The sequence below is a fragment of the Gopherus evgoodei genome, chromosome 2, assembly GCF_007399415.2.
Source record: "Gopherus evgoodei ecotype Sinaloan lineage chromosome 2, rGopEvg1_v1.p, whole genome shotgun sequence".
Classification (NCBI taxonomy): domain Eukaryota; kingdom Metazoa; phylum Chordata; order Testudines; family Testudinidae; genus Gopherus; species Gopherus evgoodei.
In genome coordinates, this window is record NC_044323.1 from 83,189,230 (window position 1) to 83,202,565 (window position 13,336).

At 44.4% G+C, this 13,336-nt stretch overlaps 1 protein-coding gene across 6 annotated transcripts in view; it reads right to left on the bottom strand.

Moving 5' to 3' along the window:
* ULK4 (unc-51 like kinase 4) overlaps positions 1–10,864 on the bottom strand; it is a 447,445-nt gene extending 436,581 nt beyond the window's left edge. For 2 of the 6 annotated variants that reach the window (XR_003998867.1, XM_030551184.1), the window contains exons 1-3: positions 10,690–10,863; positions 6,485–6,686; positions 4,548–4,647 (exon numbers count right to left, since the gene is read on the bottom strand). Coding sequence is in view for 5 of the 6 variants with exons in the window: in XM_030551184.1 (XP_030407044.1) it covers positions 4,548–4,647; positions 6,485–6,622 (238 nt within the window). In the remaining variant the exon portion in view is untranslated. Of the gene's footprint in view, positions 1–4,547; positions 4,648–6,484; positions 6,687–8,511; positions 8,559–9,485; positions 9,563–10,012; positions 10,500–10,689 lie in introns of those variants that run through there. The other 4 variants (XM_030551188.1, XM_030551185.1, XM_030551186.1 and 1 more) reach the window with 4 other exon arrangements.
* Positions 10,865–13,336: the final 2,472 nt, after the last annotated feature.

Sequence of the window (13,336 nt, forward strand, 5' to 3'; positions counted from 1 at the left end):
AACTACATACATATAAACCATACACAAAAAGTTATGTTAAAAGCACAATAAGATTGCAGTCAAGCACTGAAAAGTTTGGAACTACTAGAATTAACCTTATTTCAGCCCCCTTCTGCATATACATTATGACTAAGGTTATGTTTTAGTCACAGGTATTTTTTGTAAAAGTCATGGACAGCTCACAGGCAGTAAACAAAAATTCACATCCCGTGACCTGTCCATGACTTGTACTATTTAGCCGTAACTTGGGCTGGGGCCCCCGGGTGCTTGGAAGGGGCACGATCTGGAGGCACCGTGGGGCTGGGGGCATGGTCCAGGACTCCTGCTGGTGTGGGGTGGGGGGGAAGAAGGGGAGTTGCCAGGGCTGGTAGTCTCCCTACCCCGTTCAGCAGTCTTCCTACCCGGCTCAGCATGTCCCCGCAGCTCCTAGGAGGAGGGAAGGCCAGGGGGATCTGAGCACTGCCCCAGCCAAGTTCCGTTTCCGTAGCTCTCATTGGCTGAGAACCGCAGCAAATGGGCGCTGCGGGGGCGGTGCCTGCAAGTGGGTACAGCATGCAGAGCCCCCTCAGCCTAGGTCAGGAGTTGCAGTGTTATGCTGGCCACTTCCAGGGAGCCTCCCCGAGGGGTGAAAGTGGGCTAGTGCAGCATACCGGTAAGAAGTGGCTGCTGGTATGGGTCTGTAAGCAGCCGATGACCGGGGGCAAAAAGGGAAGCTGCCCTGGGGTCCCAGCAATTTGAAAGGCCCTAGCACTCCCGGTCACTGCTAAGCAGCAGCCAGAGCCCCGTGCAGTGCAGGATGGGCAGCGTGGAAGGGCTTGCTGGGGGAGGCCTACCCCTGAGCCCCGCCCCTTCCACACAAGGCCTCACTCCCTCCAAGGTCCCGGAGCCAGGCTCCCGTACTGGTAAGTCTTATGTTACTTTCACACCCTGGCCTCCCCCCGCCCTCAGGTAAGCCCCACCCTGCATCCCCCCTTTCTCCTGCCCCAACCCTGAACTCCCTCCCACGCTCAAACTGCTGCTGGCCCAGAGACTGCCTTAATTATAATACAGTCTTTAATTACATGATCACATGATATTTTTTCCCCACAGGACCCCAGTTCAGCCCACGGGTCACATGTGGCCCAAATAACACACAGCTGCAGCCTAGCTCAGCTGTGTGCTAAAGGCCGCAGGTGTGCACAGGGTCACAGGTTCCCAGCTGCCTGTGGCCCAGGTTATGCATTGTGGGCCGCACATGCGGTCCATAACGTGTAGTATGTTGAGAACCACTCAGTTATACAAACCTCATATTGGGCCTGAAAGAGATAAAGCCCACATAGCCCCACCCTTCCAGATACAAGTGCCAGCTTCCAATTTTCCCCAGGAGTGCTCAACCTCCACTCAGCCCCAGGCCCCATCCTCACTCCACCCCTTTCCCCAACCCTACCTCTTCCTGCCCCCGGCCTGGCCCCCACGCTACGCCCCTTCCCACCCAGTTCCACTCCCTCCCCCAAGCACATCTGTCCTGACTCCTCCACCTCCCTCCCAGCGCCTCCTGCATGCCATGGAACACCTGATCTGCAGTGGGCAGGAGGCGTTGGGAGGGAGGGGGAAAAGTTGATCGGCAAGGCCACCCGCGGGTGGGGAGCTTGATTCCCGGTGGATGCTAAGCATCCGCTATTTTTTTTCTGTGGGTGATCCAGGGCTGGAGCACTCACAGTTGGCGCCTATGCCTCCAGGCCTGCAGAGCATGCTCCAACTGGAAAGGAAACTTAAAAGAAGGCTACCCAGTTCAGTCAAGGAGAGGAAAACAGACCTACCCTAAGGGATCCTGGACATGGGTGCTGAAGAAGTCTCCTTGTGAGGAACAGGACTTCATGCTGAGACCAGTTGGGACTAAAGGTTTAGCTGTCTTTTCTTTTTTCTTTTGTTATCTGAGATTAGACTTGGAGCCATGAGAAACAGATAATAAAAAGCGGACCCAGGAAGGGTAATTTCAAGGGCACAGTAAGGCACTGGACACTTGATTGGGGTAGTCCGGGCCTTGCCCCTGCTGCAGAAGAGGCATAAGCCACATTCCAATCTCACTCCCCCTTTGATAAAAAGGCAAGGACATTGCAACCTGAGGTGAAGCTAAATCCATCCTCAGATGAGGAATTGGACTTAAACGCCTTCCCATTGAAAGGCAATACTGAGTACACTACCCGCTAGACCACCTGGCCTTCTGAAGGCTCTGTTACAGTCCTCTTCAGCCCTGGGCTAGAACGTGGGTCCACGAGGACAGATTCTTCAGAGAATTTCGCTGCTAAAATTGGAAAAAAAAGTCTCTACTGAGCATGTACAAATTACCATTTTCAAAAGCTTTTATTAACTTGGCCAAATTTGGGAGGATTTTTACAGGGGCAGCAATAGGCATATCCTTGATACAAAGGCCACTCACCCCCACCAAATTTCAAGGCCTTGCTCTAAAGCATGGAGGCATTAGACCTTTTCAAATAAAAGGTTGCAATACATACATGTATGTAAAAATAAAGCATTTTCCCCTAGCCTCATCCTTGGACACACACATATATTTTGACTGAAATTTTCCCAAAAAAATTTAACATGAGGCAGACATACACCACAGGAAATTTCAGCCCAAACAGTTATAGGTTGGCAAAACTACTAAAAACTGAAAACAAGATCTGAACTGTCAGACAACTTTAATAAAAGGTGGTGCTACAAGTACCATCTACAATACACTATCTTGTAAGCAAACAATTCACTCCAATTTAAAAAATTCTTCCAGTATCAGGGCACCTTTCTAGTATGTTATAGTGTTGTTTAAAAGACTTACTTCTATACTTTTACGACAGAAAATATTTAACATAAGCAAAACCTATTTTACATCAACGTTGAACCCACTGAAGTATCTGGATGTTGATCAACAGTAGCCAATATCTGCTCAACCATTTCCTCCAGATGATAAAAGGAAGAGTATGAGAACTCTCTCTGTATTATTGCCCAGATTCCTGAATCTTACAGTGATTTCCTTTATAAATTTGTTTTGTTCTCTTTTAATAATTGATACATTCCTTCAAAACAACTCAGTAACCCCAGAAACTCATTAAGTCACAGTACCAAATTCTTACGCTCCTGTTTTAAAGTGTTTAACCACTTTATCTGTTTTAGAAGACTGCATATAAAATAGTCCAACTCGATAGGACCGAAAATGCAGAAAAAATATTGGGGGCAGGGGAGGGGAAGAGGCACAACAAAATTTATACTGGATCTGATCAAGAAAAAAAAAAAAAAAAAAAAAAACTTAGTCATGTTGTTACAAGAGAGATGTTGGATATTCAAAATGAAATCCATTTTCCACACTTCAAAAGCAATTTTCTAATCTGAACAAATTTAATGAAGGACCTAAGGTTGTTCTACTTAAAAATATGGTAAGCCTTAGTAGAAACTGAGTAGATTGCTAGGTAAGAAATCATTAAGAAATCATTAATACTCTTTATATTTAACAAAAGGCTGTCTGTTCAAGGGTTAACATATTTGCCAACAAATTAGACTAGAAAAATATGCCAAAGTTTTCAAACTTAAGTGTATAAAGTTAGTCACCCCATTCCATAATCATACACTTGATTAAAAGTGGCCTGGTTTTGTCAGAGGTGCTGAGAATCTGCAGCTCCCATTTTCAGTGGCATTTGAAGCTTTATAGCACTTCAGGGACAGAAAGTTTATTTTATTTAGGGTCCTAACTAGGAAGCCAACTTTAGGCATCCAAATTTTCAAAGTCTGACCTCAGTATCTTGCCCACTTATTTTTCTCAAACATCGGAAATAATGCTATCCTAGAATTCAAAACATACAAGTCATAACAACTGGATAAAGTCCTTCCATAAAGCTTTTTTTGATAACATGGAGATAACCTAGTACAGATCAAAGAATCACCCAGTTCAAAAAGTATAGGGCAGTCCTCGGGTTCCCTCAGCTCCCAAATTAGTGTCTTAACATAAAAGAGAGGATGTTTCAAGGCAACTGGAAGAGACGGCTTAATTCATCTAACACCATCCTGCAGACTCCCCTTTAGATTTAGGAAAAGGAAAATGAAGCAATATCTTCCATCTGGTCAAATTTATGTTTTAGGTTTATTGGCATATTTTCTATCTTTTAATTTTGCATAAAATATTTAGGAAAGTACAAAAAAGCAGATAGAATCCTAACCTTTCCTTGAACAGCTTGTATTTGTTCACCCACTTCAAGAATTCATAATGTTGATCTGCAAGTTACAGCAGTAGCATCACCTACCAAGCAGTTTCAATCCAATTATATTATTTCATATCAATTAACTCTTAAAACACATATTGAAGTGAAAAAATACGACTTGAGGCATTTTTCTAGGAATCCAGTTTTAAATTATTTCTATATGCTAACTTTCTACTAAAGTTTCTGATCTTTCATTTATGTTTTAAATAGATTGTCAGGAAATAGTTACATTTTACATTTTGGATAAAAAAAATTCTGTTATAAATTTATGATGTAAAATTCCCATTGCACATATTTTACTTAGTTAGCATCTCTTACCTGTGCATAACTCCACTACCAGCCAGAGATGGTTGCTTGTTTCATACCATTCATGAAAGGTTACTATGTTCTTATGTCTAATTTCATGTGTAAGACGAACCTGTAACAGAATATTTGTATACTTTATTTGGAGAGCTGCATTCAGATATTAGTGTTTCAGGTGGGGAAAAATGCAATACAAAGTAATTCTAGATTCCTTTCTCCCTATATTGCTAGCTTTTCAAATGCCACCAAATTTTTAAGAGGTCACACTCCTACTCAAATCATACAATCAAAAATATAGAGGGAAGATACCTTTTGGCACAGGCCTCCCCCAGCTTCCCTGTGTTCAAAAGTACAGTCAATTTTCCTCATACTAGTTCAACTGGTTAACAAAAAACAACAGTTTAATAAAGATGGCCACCACAGCTATCTAGTGACAGAAGAAAACACTCCTATGTTGTAGATCAGAGTTCAGGGTCAAAGTTACATCCCTAGTTTCTGTGCCAGTGAGAGATGGAAGTGTGAAAGAAGCAGGTACAGTGAGTCCTGGAGAAGGAGAGTTTTCCATCATTCTTGAGTAATCCCCTCTGGCCAACCAAATATCTTTGAGAGGTGCCCAGGAGCTACATTTATGTTGAAAGTTGGGTTAATGCCAATAAAGTGTATTTCACAGCTTTGAGGGAGAGGAGGAAAAGTGGCAGAAGTCTCGCCATTCCCTCAAAAAAAAAAAGCAGCCTAAATGTGCAATGTCTAGTGTAGTTTCTGGTAGAATTGCTGGATAGGCTCAATACAAAAAGTAACAAAATATTCTGAGCATCTTTAACAGTGTTTCTCCAACTGGGGTCGCCGCTTGTGTAGAGAAAGCCCCTGATGGGATGGGACGGTTTGTTTACCTGCCCTGTCTGCAGGTCTGGCCGATCGTGGCTCCCACTGGCCACACTTCACCGCTGCAGGGGGCTGCTGGAAGCTGCGGCCAGTAAGTCCCACGGCCTGCGCTGTTTCCAGCAACTCCCATTGGCCTGGAGCAGCAAACTGCAGCCAGTGGGAGCTGCGACTGGCTGGACCTGCAGACGGGGCAGGTAAACAAACCGTCCCATCCCGTCAGGGGCTTTCCCTACACAAGCGACGACCCCAATTTGAGAAACAATGATCTTTAACCAAGGATATAGCTTCCTAGTGACTCAGTAAGTGCTGATTATTGCAACAATAAGAAAAAGTACCTAAGAAATGTACATATGGGACAGGAGGAGGCTGGTACTTCAATTGACTTGTATTTTCCCAGTGAACATTGCAGTAACAAAGTAAAACCAATCACTACATTTATGACAGCTTCTATGACCAGCACAAAGTTAACCTCTTATGAGCAGATGTGTTTACATCTGTGCTAAAAAAGGACTGAAATTAAGGAAGGGGCTTTCAGAAGAATCCATGACTTCACATCTACAAAGAAAATTCATTTAAGACAAGGGAATTTGGAATCTAAAAGCTTAAAACATCACTATAAATTGACACATAAACAAGGTAGGTGAGGTAATCTTTTATTGGACCAACTTCTGTTGGTGGGATGTACATGCTTTTGAGCTCCAGTAGGGTGACCAGACAGCAAGTGTGAAAAAAAATCAGGATGGAGGTGAGGGGTAATAGGTGCCTACATAAGACAAAGCACCAAATATCAAAACTGTCCCCATAAAATCAGGACATCTGGTCACCCTAAGCTCCACAGACCCGAAGAAGAGCACTGTCTAGCTAGAAAGCTTCTACCTTCCACAAACAGACATTGGTCCATTATCTCACTTGCTTGACCAACAAGGCTACAATAACAGTGCAAACAACTATAAATTGTGAAATTTATTGTATGTGAAGTAGTACCTGGTATTCTTTTTGTCTGTATTTGTGCTACTGGAAAATTTCTATCTACATTTCCCTACAGAAATAGTAATAAACATTATTCTTACCCAGTTGGTTATTTCTGCTCTTTTGCATTTATCGGTGCAAAGAATAGCAACAAAATTAATAGTGCCTTTTTTTCTTCCTTTATAAACAACTGTCTTGCTTCCTCTTCCAATCTCTTCATATAAAATAAAGTTCTCCATGTTTAAGACGCTTTACATCCAACAAATTAAGAAATGGCTTGTTTTCATCACTAACAAACACCACCTTGAAAGAAAAAATCAAAAATTTCTTAAATGTAAACATGTAATTATTTTCTTAATTCTTAAGATATGGCATTTAATACAAAAAGATACCATTCATGTGATTAGCGGTGATGACTGACCTTACAGAAAGTTTATAAACAAGACCTCCCACAAGAAAATCTAATCAACATTTTATATATAGGATAATAAGAGTCACAATATTAAACTCCAAACTGCAAATTCTAAACAAAACTTAATCTACAAAACCCCGTCGTACAAGTACTCTATGGCCATGACATTACTAGGGAATTTTGGTACTACTACTAAAAGTTCATCTACCCAGGCACTAGCCCTAATGGAGACAGAGACCCCAGCAGCTTCCAATGTTTTTATCACATCAGTTAAACCAGCTAAAAACCAGTGGTAGCACTAATGAGCAGGAATTTCTTGAAATTCCCTAGTGTAAACAAAGATAATGGGAAGTTACATTTACTAACTGAACTGGTTTTGTGTTTTGAGACTCAAGGCAATTCCACATAAACTAAATTCTATTTTTCCCCATCAGTTCTATCATTTTCCAACTTAGAAATCTAGATAATACAGTATTGTCACTTCCAAAGAAAAATTTACCATTTATTAGTCATCCTAAATGTAGTCTCATTTGTACATCAGAAAGAATGTAAGTGGTTCACCATGTTTAGTAAGAAGCAAAGCAGACTTTTTTAATGTGTATTTATTTTCTGTATCTGAGCACATAAGTAATAGGAGCTATTTTTTCCTTGGTCTGAGTGAGCCTTTACTTTGAATTTCAAACAGAACTGGTAGTGAAATATCATAACTATAACATATGAAGGGAAAATACTGATTTGTAATTCTGCTTCTCTGAAAACAGCTTTCTGAGAAGATTCTCATTCCCTGGCCTTACATTTCCACCGTTTGAGACTATGAAAGTATCAGCTCTACAACGGGGATTTATTTTGTTTCTTAGAAGAGGAGTATAATACTGCTTTAAAAAAATCCCAAAGGCCTACCCTGTGTAGGAAATGTAAACCATAAATGGAGGGGGAGGTGGAGGAGGAGGGGGAGGGGAGACACATACTTAGGCCAACTTCAAGTGAGGGACATCCCAAAATAAAAACTTCTTTGTGACGGGAGATTTTGCGCTCCTCTGCTTGGGAAACAAACTCTGGAAAATCAATTCCAAAATGGGATTCCCTCCTGGACACAGAATGTAAGCAGCAATATTATGTGCATGCACAGAGAGAAGAAACATATAGGGGAAGCTGCTTTGCAGTTGTTAGAAGGGAAATTGTTTAGGACAGACAGTGGTGACAGCCTTTTCTCTCATCAACTGAACCTTGATGTCTTCCTGTTTCAGGCCAGCTATGTCATGATAAAAAATATGCCCTCAGACACAATTTAGACGTCCTCCTGGTAATTACTAGAAAAATCCACCTAACTTTCTTTTAAGTTCTTTAGTCTGCCCCAAAGACCACCTGACTTCAAGGTCCTGGAAAAGGAGCTGCAAGCACGAGAACAGTGGAAGGATGATAGGCTTATTAAAGTTATTACCCTTAGGACAAATACAACTTTAAATACAGTGGTTGAGCCATTAGGGCCTAAAATTCACTCACTTTATAAGCTGAAATTCCTGCCACCAGGAAAAAAAAAAGACTTTCCATGTAAGAATCTTAAGCTCACAGGAATTCAGTATTTCAAAAGGCGCTTTCATCAGATCACACTAATATCCTACAATATAAGGGGCGAGATATTTGCAAGAATCAGACTTTGCATGAAAGTGCAGTCAAACAGACCTATAGGTATGTATCAGAGGCACTGGCTCTCACCTCATATAACCTACATCAAAGGAGGCTACACAGGTTTCCCATTCCAGATCAGCAGCCTCATGCATAAGATTCTTAAGCTCCTGGAGTTTCTGTTCAGGAACAGAACTGACCAGGATGTAGGACTTTTTCTCCAAAGGTCTAATTGACCCTTGCCATGAAGTCATAGGGGTCCACAGCTTCAAAGGTTGTAGCCACAAAGTAACAAAGAAGAATCCGAGTTCTGCAGCTCATGATTTTGCCCCCATTCCCATCCCAGTACTATAAAAGTGGTAGGTCGTCTCTCTAGCAAGAAGCTCTCATGAGCAGAGTGGGAGACATAGCCAGCAGCATCTTCAGGGAAAATATTTTTTCCTCAACCATCTGAGAGAATGAAGAAGTTGTGTGAGGGATCTGCCACATCTTAACCAGATGGTCCAAAATATGGTGCAAGGATACAGCAATGCTACTGGTGAAGGTTCCTGGCCCAGGTAACTCTAAGGCCTTTTAGATTATTGGGCTAGCTGAAGATCTGTTTTTCTTCAACAGCTTCTGCAGAAAAACTGGCCAAAATTAGAATCCTTGTCTGTGGAATCAATACTAGTATTCCTCAGTAATAAAGATGTAGTTGGCAAGAGATACATGTTCTGCCTCATCTGAAACCAAAGAGCAGCTGTATCATAGCCTCTAACGTAAATGGGGAGGGGCACCGTCAGGGCCAGAAATTGTTGCTTCAACAGCGCCAACTCTGGGGCACATGCATTGGCCTTGATACAAGAGGCCACATCAAGCAGTCAAACAAATTGCCCATACAGAATTAAAGAAATGTCTGAAGAATGGCACTGTAGGATTTGTGGTACCCTTTTAGCTTGGCATCAAAATTATCTCTGTTAAAGCAGCAAGGAGAACAGGAAGAAAAGCATGCAAAAACACCCAAAATAACAGATTTAGAACCGTAACAGATCTGACTGGAAGGTAGGATTAGGACACTAAGATACCTAAGGAGATGAACTTGCATCCAGAAGGGCTGGACTTGCAGCCATCCTGACTCTGCTCCTGTGAAGGAACTTCTTCTCTGGCAACAGTTAAAAATGACCTAAGTGGAACATCTGGAGGGTAGGATTCATACCCCACAGGGGCAGCACATGCTGGTCAGAAAAGCTCTGGCTCATAGAAGAAGGTTGAGAATCCCTGGTGTAGACTTTCTGAGGCCCCCTCAACATGCTATAAACACTCCACAGCCCACCTGTGCCACAACTGTTTTTCTGCATACAAAAGCCAGGGCCAATGTCAGGGGGTAGCAAACGGGGCAGTTGCCTGGGGCCACACACTACAGGGTGCCCCGCAAAGCTACATTGCTCAGGCTTCAGCTTCAACCCCAAGTGACAAGATTCAGGGCCCTGGGCTTTAGACCCAGGCAGTAGGACATTGGCTTTCTGCCCTGGGCCCCAGTGAGTCTAAAGCTAGCCCTATCTGGCAGACCCCCAGGGGGCCTGGACTACACTCAAGACTTTAAAGTCCTTACCAAGTAGGGGAGATTCCCCAGTCTCATTGCTGGTGGGCTGAGATCCAGGACCGAGGTTCCATAGGGATTGTTAGGGAAAACTGAAACTAGTTTGTTTTTTAAGTCTCCAATACATGCAACTAATAAAGCTGTTCCAATTCTTTATCAGACTCATTGGCTTGTGTATTGCATCCCCACCTTTCCCTCCTCAGTGGGTTCACATGTAAACTGTTGGTGGCAGGGAGAATCAGCCAGGACCCTAACACTAACCCGGGTCTTTGGGTGCCACCATATCGTACGTATTCAATAGTAACTGATCTCAGACTATTATTTAAACAGCTCATCAATCCCACTGACTTTAATGTGTTTGCTCCGAGCCCTCTCCCTGCTTAGCCCGACTCGACCATTCACTGATGGGCGGCCGAGCCCAGAGCCCCGCACAGGCTGCTGGAGGGCCCCGGGGCTGGCGGTGGCAGACCTGCCGCTCGGGACATTTCACCCGGGCCCCATTTGAGCCCCTGCAGCCGCGCTGCCGGGAACTGTCCTGCCCGGGTGGCTCCCGCGTGCCGGGCTCGGCGCCCAAAGCGGAGACGCTCGGGCGGGCAGAGGAGAGTCAGACCGACCCCTGCTGCCTCCCGCGGCGCGCGCCCCTTCCCTGCCGGGCCCGAGCCCGCCGCGACAGCACGTGCGGCAGGTACCTGACGCCGGGGAAGAGGGAGGAACCCGCCCGCGGCAGCCGTGGAGAAGTAACTAGACGCTGCTGCGCTGCCGCCATCAACCGAAATCCTCGAGCCCCGCCCCCACCCAGGGGCCGCTCCACCGCGGCTGGGCGGGGGAGCCGGTCGGGAGGAGCGTGCCCGGGGCGCCGGAACGACAGACGCTACCGCCAGGAAACGCACCGCGGCCGCGGCCGGCCCCAGGGAAGAGAACGAGTCCGGCAGCCGGAGACCCCGACCCGCTTGCAAAGCGACACCCCCTCAACCTCGTGTGGTCTGAGCCAGCCCCGCCCCCGTATCTAAGATACAGCGTCGGACGCCGGAAACAGAACGGAGCGACGGTTGCCACGCAAATGCGGACGTATAAAGAGGCGGGGCTTCCACGCGCTCTTGGCCCTGCTGGGTGGTTCTGACTGCTGCTTTCTTGGGTTTGGGTAACTGTGTGCTGCGCTCTAGGTGTTTCCGTCCCAGCTCCCCGGGCCCTGCCTGCTCCTGAGTTTGCCGTTGTTTGTTCCTTCTCCTGCCAGGGCACCCACGGGCTTTGGGTGCTGGCCCGGGGGGCTGAGAGCCACTGAACTAAACGAGGAGTCCTTGTGGCACCTCAGAGACTAGCAGGTTTATTTGGGCATAAGCCTTCGTGGACTAGAACCCACTTCATTAGCTGCATGGAGTGAAAAATACAGGAGCAAGTGTAAATACATGAAAGGAGGGGGATTGCGTTACCAAGTGTAAGGTCAGTCTGAGGAGATAAATCCTTTAACAGCAGGCTATCAAAGGAGGAAAAATAACTTTTGAAGTGGTAAGAGAGTGGCCCATTACAGACAGTTGACAAGGTGTGAACAACAGCAGGGAGAAATTAGTATTGGGGGAAAATAAATTTAGGTTTTGTAATGACCCAACCACTCCCAGCCTTTATTCAGGCCTAATTTGAATAAACTGTAACCCTGCAGATAATGGAAACCGCTTCAAGCCAGGGGATGGAGTGGAGTGGTATCCCCAGCTGTGCACCTAGTTCCAGCACCCATGCCTGCCACTGCAGGGCAGGACAGAGCCAAATGGGGAGGCTACAAGAGCTGGTGGTTAGAGCAGGGAGTTGGGGCTCCTGGTTTCTCTGCCTGGCTATGAGGCTTGTCTACTTTGTACTCTCCAACCTTGCTTTAATTCACATAACTGGAAATACAGCACCCACAGACATGTAACATTCATGGTAGTTAACCCATGTTAATGTGTGATTAGAAACAAGTTCACAAGCCCTGTGTGTGATGGTGGGTATAACACTAAACTTTCCCCTTCCCCAGTAACCTCCTCTCTGCAAAAAGACTCATCATTAGCCATCTCCCAGGCCTGTTGAAGGTTACATTAACATTTGTAAAATGCTTTGAGATCTTTCAATGCAAAGCATTGTGTATCTAAAGGTTATTAGAATTTAAAACAATTTATATATTTTTTATTCTGTGTAGCACCGACCCATGTATCTGGACTGTCTAACACTTTATATTACAATTTACTGTTTTCATGTGCTTGTAGCTTTGTCAGTATAGGCTGACATTTTTTGTGTTTAGTGTCTGCTTCAAGTTCGGTTTGCTGGGAAAGTTAGGTCCAATAGAGTTCAGCCATTTTTAAGGTTGTCATAACATTTCTTCCCAGATCTGGATCTTAGCGTCCAAAATATGGGTGTTAGCATGAAAACCTCCAAGCTTAGTTACCAGCTTGGACCTGGTAATTGCTGCCACCTGCCAGGAATTATACAGTGCCTAGCTCACTGTGGTCTCCCCAAAACCTTCCCAGGGGACCCCAAGACCCAGATTCCTTGAGTCTCACCACAAAGGGAAATAACCCACTTCCCTTCTCCCTCTTCCCCTCCAGGTGTTCCCTCCCTGGGTTCCTGGAGAGATATACAGATTCAAGCTCTGTGAATCTAAACAAAGGGATTCCACCCTCCCTGCTTCAAGTCCTTGAAACACAAATACCGAGAGATCTAACCTCTCTCCCCCCTCACCCAGAGGGTATGCAAAGTCAGGCTTAGTAAATCTAACACAAAGAGATTTTCCCCCCTCCCTTCGTTTCTTAGCCTTAACCAGTGAAAAACACTCAAACAGGTCTTAAAAAGAAAGTTTTATATAAAAAGAATGAAAAAAGGACATAAAAGGATCTCTGTATCAAGGTGACAATATACAGGGTCAATTGCTTAAAAGAAAAATGAATAAACAGCCTTATCCAAAAAGAATACACTTCAGCAACTACACACATGTAAATACAAAAAAAACAATATAAACCTATTGTCTTACTATCCTTGTACTTACAACTTGGAAACAGAAGATTAGAAAGCCAGAAGAAAGAAAGATCACTCTCAGAGCTGAGAGGGCACAGACCCAAGACAAAGGACTCACACCCAAAACTTCCCTCCACCCAGATTTGAAAAAGTCTTGTTTCCTGATTGGTCCTCTGGTCAGGTTTTTGGTTCCCTGTGTTAACCCTTTACAGGTAAAAGAACATTAACCCTTAGCTATCTGTTTATGACAAAGGTCAATGAAAAATAGGTAGTTTTAGCTTTGTAACAAAATAAATTATATTTTTAACAGTTCAAGACTTCAGGGATTTGGAATAGGGTCTTGAAATTTGCCAGGAG